Here is a 6,112-nt window from a genome sequence, read left to right as displayed (position 1 = left end):
ATATTTACACGGGTCCTACTTCTTGCCTTAAGCCTTCGTTTGTTCAGCAGACGGTTTCCTCTTTTGTTTATTATCCACCATCTCTATCTTTCTGTCACTCGGCTCGGCTAATGTGCACTGAACTCTCTCTCCTCCACATCATGAGTAGACACACCCCTTACTGCTGATCGGCTACAAGTTTGTTTTGCTATTTGGCCCAAATCAGTTTTCTAAAGCATTTTTGAAAAATCGCTTACCCCACCTTTAAGTAACTCAATTCAAAGGAACGATGTTTCGTTCGTGAACTAATTATTAGTGTTTTTAAATAAATCATTCATATTCGCTTCCATACACTGACTCATATTTTTCGTTCACTTAAAATCTCTGCCTTTTGAAGCACGTGACTGATTCTATGAATTCAAAAAGTGTAATTTATAGTTTTGTGTGAAGTGTCAAAGTATTAGCAAAGACTGACTGTAGCAAGAGCAAATAGCATTCGAGTACTGCTGTGAAGGAGTATCTCATTGGTTGGAGCACTGAACGGATACGCCTACTTCAATGAACGAGTCGATCTTTTAAAGTCTGAATGAGACTTGGAGCGGGACTGGAGATGTTCATGAATGGAATGAAATAGTGGGACATTTTGAACTGAATAACTGTTTTGTTGGGGAACGAAGATCTGTTTACCGACTGAACGAGAGGGGCATGTATTGTTCAGTTCGGCAAGAAACGTTTCGGCGGAATTATGAATGTGTAAAAATAACATGCTTAAGCAAAACTAAAGGACATTGTGTAACTTCTTAATTTACTGTAGGCAAATATTGTGTTTATTGCTACAGCAATAAAATAAAATACAGTTTGACAAAATGTAAGGAAAGTAAGTTCTACTGTGGAAACCGCTTATGATGCTTTTTCTGGAGTTTTTAACTAAATCTGTAACCACGTAAAGTATACAGTGTTGGGGGTAACTCATTACAAGTAATGCGAGTTACGTAATCAGATTACTTTTTTCAAGTAACTAGTAAAGTAACGCATTACTTTTTTAATTTACAAGAAAATATCTGAGTTACTTTTTCAAACAAGTAATGCCAGTTACTTTGTTTTCCCATTTATTGACTGACAGCTCTCCTGTCCCCATATTGGGAGAAATCGGGAGTACAGAGGCGTTGTGTGGAGTAACATGATGTTACTGTAGTTCTAGACTAAATGTGAATGTGCATTAATTCATCCCACTCACAAAAAAAAACAGATTTAGTATTCATCAAAATGAATTAAAACAGTGAAATGCAAACTCAGAATATGAAAACTGCAATAATTAAATATGTTAAATAACACAAATATATCTAATCCCATTTTATTAACCAATATCTTTGCTGCTGACTTTAAGCAAATAAGCAAAAATGACTTTAGAGAAACTAACACTTGTGCTTTGTTTTTTTATTGCTGAAGAGTGTTTCTTCTCCTGCGTTCTACTGTACAGACGTGAATTTACTTTTGCTTCAGCCTGAGGTTTATTCATCACACTTTTAGGTGTGAAAGGGGTTTTACAGTTGCTATAAAGAGAACTTCTTATATTAAAAACAATCAAGCCCTGCTTATATTTAAAAAGTAACGCGAAAGTAACGCAAAAGTAATATAACGCATTACTTTCCATAAAAAGTAACTAACGTAATTAGTTACTTTTTTAGGGAGTAACGCAATATTGTAATGCATTACTTTTAAAAGTAACTTTCCCCAACACTGAAAGTATATATGTCGAGTGTTGTTTGATGAATCGGTTCAGAAAATGATTCACTCATTAGGCTACATGCACTCTCGCTTGTCCCCACCTAGTGGAGCAACAATGTAACCACAGATATGGGCACTGAAAGAATTAGTGAACGAGTCATTTTTTGTGAACAAATTCCACTGCAAAGTCCTTTTTTGATTTGTATGAGTGGGCGTGGCCACATACATGTTGCAAGTTACAAAGAAGAGCCCGCTTGGAAACGCAGCTGTGGCCGCATGCCCTAATGAAAAGAAATAGGTCTGAATTCTCGCGATCAGTAGTTCTGACCACCGTTTAATCAAACACAATGCAAGTTAATCCAAAGCGCTCTTTCCGCCAGCCCATTTTATTCTTTAAGAGGCGGGGGATATAGAGCAACATGTGCAAGATGATCTCCTAATAGGCTACACTGTCTGACAGAGAACGGAGCGCTAGAAACTTTTCAGAAAGCACAGGTTATCCCAGTGTTTACATCTAAAATGGTATCGATTAAACGGTTGATATCTCTGTTCTCTGTGTCTTGGGAGCAAACGCTCGTATGTTTGGGCAGTTTGGTCATTACACTCTTCATTTTGCTGGTAATTCGCCAGCTCGTAAAACAGCGGAGACCCCGAGGGTTTCCCCCAGGACCGACACCTTTACCCATGATAGGGCATATTCTGTCCCTGGCCACAGAGCCTCACGTCTACATGAAGAGGCAGAGTGATATTCACGGACAGGTATGACACTTCACTCTCAGTCCTCGCTTTCTTTTATTTACTTGCACATAATCACATAATATCCAGTAGACTTGTCAAGTTTTCTGCATTTAACGTTACTTTTGTTTTGGTTTTGCTGTTTAAAAAGTTCATTTAAAGCCACCACATGATAATTAGTAGGCTATGTATAATATGTATAACAGCTTATATCGCATCTCACATCCTGTCTTGTAATGAATGAGGCTGTCCACAATGGAATCGTCCCTTGTTGCGACTTGAAATGAGTTTTTAATTTCTGACGCGCTGCAGAGTTGCTCCAACCCTTTATTGCTACTCAACTGTATTCGTTATTGTTTAACCTCCTGAGACCCCTCATCCTCGTATGAGGACATTATATTTATTGAATTTCTCTGAGACTATACATGCCACAGTCTGGATGCCCTGTACAGAGCACATTCAGGGCTTTTCAGAGATAGGCTACTAAATGGTTCACCATGACCACCGCCTCTCCTTGGTCTTCAAAAACTGTCTGATTTTAATTGTGACACTCTTATTGAAATATGATCATATCTTGTAATTATCATTTAAATCGGACTAATTTTTAAACTGTGTGTCATAAATCAACATCTCGGGAAAAGATGTTAGGGTGTTTCAAATCAATATGATGGTTAAATTACTTCTTACCGTTGTAATATTTATACCGAAATAATACTTTGTTTCATATGTAGTTGTAGCAATATGAACATCGAATAATAATAATAATAATAATGTAGGCTACTTATCATGTTCTCGTATTTTCATCGTAAACATACGATGCAAGCACTATTAAATGAATAATTTAAATGTTAGTATATAGTAGTTAAAGACACTTAATATAAAGTAAATGATTAATAATATTAATAGGCTATAATTATTTATTATATTTTCATTAAAACAGTTATTCACTCATTTTAGTGCTGAGGTCAAATCGAGCTCACAGCTGATTGGTCCGTGATAGTGAATCGCAGAAGTGTAGCTGAGGTGTTCGAAAAGAACAAAGGAGTATTGCATATGCCGTTGCATTTTTGGCTGAGCGCCACAGCACTCCGTTTTGCAGAATATGGCAGAGACATGCTGAGTCAGCATGCCCAATTCATTTCCTCACTGTAACCATGAGGGTGGAAGTAGTCTTCTAATTATACTCCGTTCATTAGTAGAAATGTTTGGCAGGGGAGTGGATTAATGATGAATACTGCTATTTTATTATCCAGATTTTCAGTCTAGACCTGGGAGGAATCTCGACTGTTATACTAAATGGTTATGATGCCATTAAAGAGTGCCTGTATCACCAAAGTGAGGTTTTCGCAGACCGTCCATCCCTCCCTTTATTTCAGAAGATGACAAAAATGGGAGGTAAGTGGTTCCTTATAGAATACTTTATTTTAGAATGATTTCCCAGAATAGATGACTGCAGAATGAACTAGAGTAAATGGCAGACCACCTGCTCTTGAAGACAAGCAGAGGATGCCGTATGTGGAGGCAGTGCTGCATGAAGTCCTGCGCCTTTGCAATGTTGTCCCACTGGGCATCTTCCGCGCCACGTCTCAAGATGCGGTGGTGCGTGGCTACACTATCCCCAAGGGCACCATGGTCATCACCAACTTGTACTCAGTGCACTTTGATGAGAAGTACTGGAGCAACCCATCCATCTTCAGCCCAGAGCGGTTCCTTGGCTGTAATGGCAAATTTGTCCGGCATGAAGCATTTCTTCCTTTCTCAATAGGTAAACAGCAAATATTTGGGAAATCAGTACATCTAAAAGCTTTTCGTTGTTCAGATGTATCTGATTTCTACATGTTTGTCTTTAGGTAAGCGCCACTGTCTGGGAGAGCAGTTGGCTCGGCTGGAGATGTTCTTGTTCTTCACCACATTGCTCCAGAGGTTCCATCTTCAGTTCCCCGAAGGCTTTATTCCAAGTCTCTCTCCGAAACTAGGCATGACCCTTCAGCCTCGGCCGTACTCCATATGTGCCATCAGGAGACAGCAGTAAAAATTGCCCCTTGAGCTCTGGAACATGTGCACTCACCTCCTGCTAAGAAACGCAAACGAGAGCAGAGCAGTTCCCCATCTTAAATTCCATCAGGTTTTCAGCGGGGAATACTGACCTCTGATATTGACTTGTTAAATTCTCTGAACGTGTCCTCCATAGTTTCACAGAACCCAGCCTGAGAGTGATAAGACTACTGTTACAGAGCACATGCTCTGGAGAGCAAAGAATGAGCATGTGTTACCAAACGAGAATATACATGAGGGTATCAAGATAAATGTAGCATGTATCTTTCATAACTTGAACCAAAAAGTGTACTGTGTAGCAAACCTGAACGTTGTGCTTGTCAATATGAGAAGAGCTATTGTCAATGATTGACAGGGTTTATCTCTATAACGGTTTGGAGGTCTGTCTTTTCCAGCATTCCTTGTATTCCCCCAGTTCTGGAGTCGGGCAAGTGAGAGGCAAACTGCTGCCTTTCCCAGAAAGTTTTGGAAATGCTTCATGACTCCCGTTGGTTTAATGCCATGTATCAGTTCTGCAATAATAACGGCCCTGTCCCTACTTTATCTCGGTGGAAAGAGATTATCAAGAAACTTAAGCTGCAATATTTCGTGAAAAGCTGGACTCCAATATGCATTTTATAGCACAATATTATTTTTACTTTCTTTTTAACAAGTTTTTTTGCATGTTATGATAAAAAAAAAATTGTATTAATAAAGACAAAAAACTGCCTTTTTTATGCAAGTTGTGTTTTAATGCTGACCTCGCTTTCAACTGTGCTGGAATTTTCCGAAGCCAATTATACACCATATAAACCAAGCTGGAAAATGAGCATATAGATAGAAACTTTAATATTTCCTGTGACTGACTGACTCATGTAATTCTATGATTTGGTCTGGCACATATCAGAAATGAATGGATTTCAATGACAAAGTGTTTGTTAATTGTGAACCTATGTAATATGTTGCTTTCTTTTTTAGTACATATATCTTATTTTCCTTCTGTTCTCACTGTAAAAAACATTTACAGGTCAAAAAACTAAACTCAATTAAAAACGGAGTGACAGGTAGGGGCATTGTTGCTTTGGGTAAGCTGTCACAGAGATGCTGTCATCTGAAGAAATAAGGCTGGCTTTTCATATGACCTACACTTGGGGACTCATCATCTGCTGACTGTCATCTTACAGGCAGTTCCTCCCAGGAGAACACTTTGGCTTTCATCTGAGCACGAAGAAAAATAAGCAGCAACATGCAGCTCGATGATGCTCAGTAGCACACATTTAGATGATGTCAAAAATGTTGTGTCATGGAGATAATAGCAAAGGGTGAAGACGTTCTACTTCTCTTAATAGATGAAAGGTCATGTTCAATGTATGTGCATTCAGTGTGGTGGTGTGATTAAAACTACATATGTACCTGGATAATGTGGTTTGCACAAGTATTATGATTCTATTATTCCTCTTTGATCCCTAGCTGGCGCTTGGTTTGGATCGTTTCCTCAGACCCTACGCTGCTGTGGGTGCTAATGGTTGCTGGATTTCATGATTCAACTATTAACAAGACCAGGGGCTTTCAAACAGTTCGATGACAAGGACTCCCAAATATTTTGATCCCCTTGGGACCCCCTTCCAGAAATTTT

The 6,112-nt window shown here is 38.8% G+C and overlaps 1 protein-coding gene across 1 annotated transcript; it reads left to right on the top strand.

The window, feature by feature from the left end:
• Positions 1-2,118: 2,118 nt before the first annotated feature.
• LOC107594282 (vitamin D 25-hydroxylase-like) lies at positions 2,119-5,160 on the top strand. The gene is made up of 4 exons (XM_016284277.1): positions 2,119-2,466; positions 3,696-3,865; positions 3,909-4,207; positions 4,293-5,160. The coding sequence occupies exons 1-4, from the start codon at positions 2,227-2,229 to the stop codon at positions 4,472-4,474; spliced, it is 891 nt and encodes a 296-aa protein (XP_016139763.1). The 5' UTR covers positions 2,119-2,226; the 3' UTR covers positions 4,475-5,160.
• The last annotated feature ends 952 nt before the right edge of the window (positions 5,161-6,112 follow it).

The sequence above is a fragment of the Sinocyclocheilus grahami genome, unplaced genomic scaffold (genome assembly GCF_001515645.1).
Source record: "Sinocyclocheilus grahami isolate Dianchi unplaced genomic scaffold, SAMN03320097.WGS_v1.1 scaffold10.1, whole genome shotgun sequence".
NCBI classification, from domain to species: domain Eukaryota; kingdom Metazoa; phylum Chordata; class Actinopteri; order Cypriniformes; family Cyprinidae; genus Sinocyclocheilus; species Sinocyclocheilus grahami.
The sequence above is the reverse complement of the archived record's forward strand: the minus strand, read 5'-3'. Positions and strand labels throughout refer to the sequence as shown.

Bases quoted from the DNA above. Each gene is read 5' to 3' on its own strand.
- LOC107594282 (XM_016284277.1), top strand. From the start codon at position 2,227: ATGGTATCGATTAAACGGTTGATATCTCTGTTCTCTGTGTCTTGGGAG. The intron at 2,467-3,695 runs GTATGACACTTC...TTTATTATCCAG, and splicing joins AGAGTGATATTCACGGACAG to ATTTTCAGTCTAGACCTGGG. The intron at 4,208-4,292 runs GTAAACAGCAAA...GTTTGTCTTTAG, and splicing joins ATTTCTTCCTTTCTCAATAG to GTAAGCGCCACTGTCTGGGA.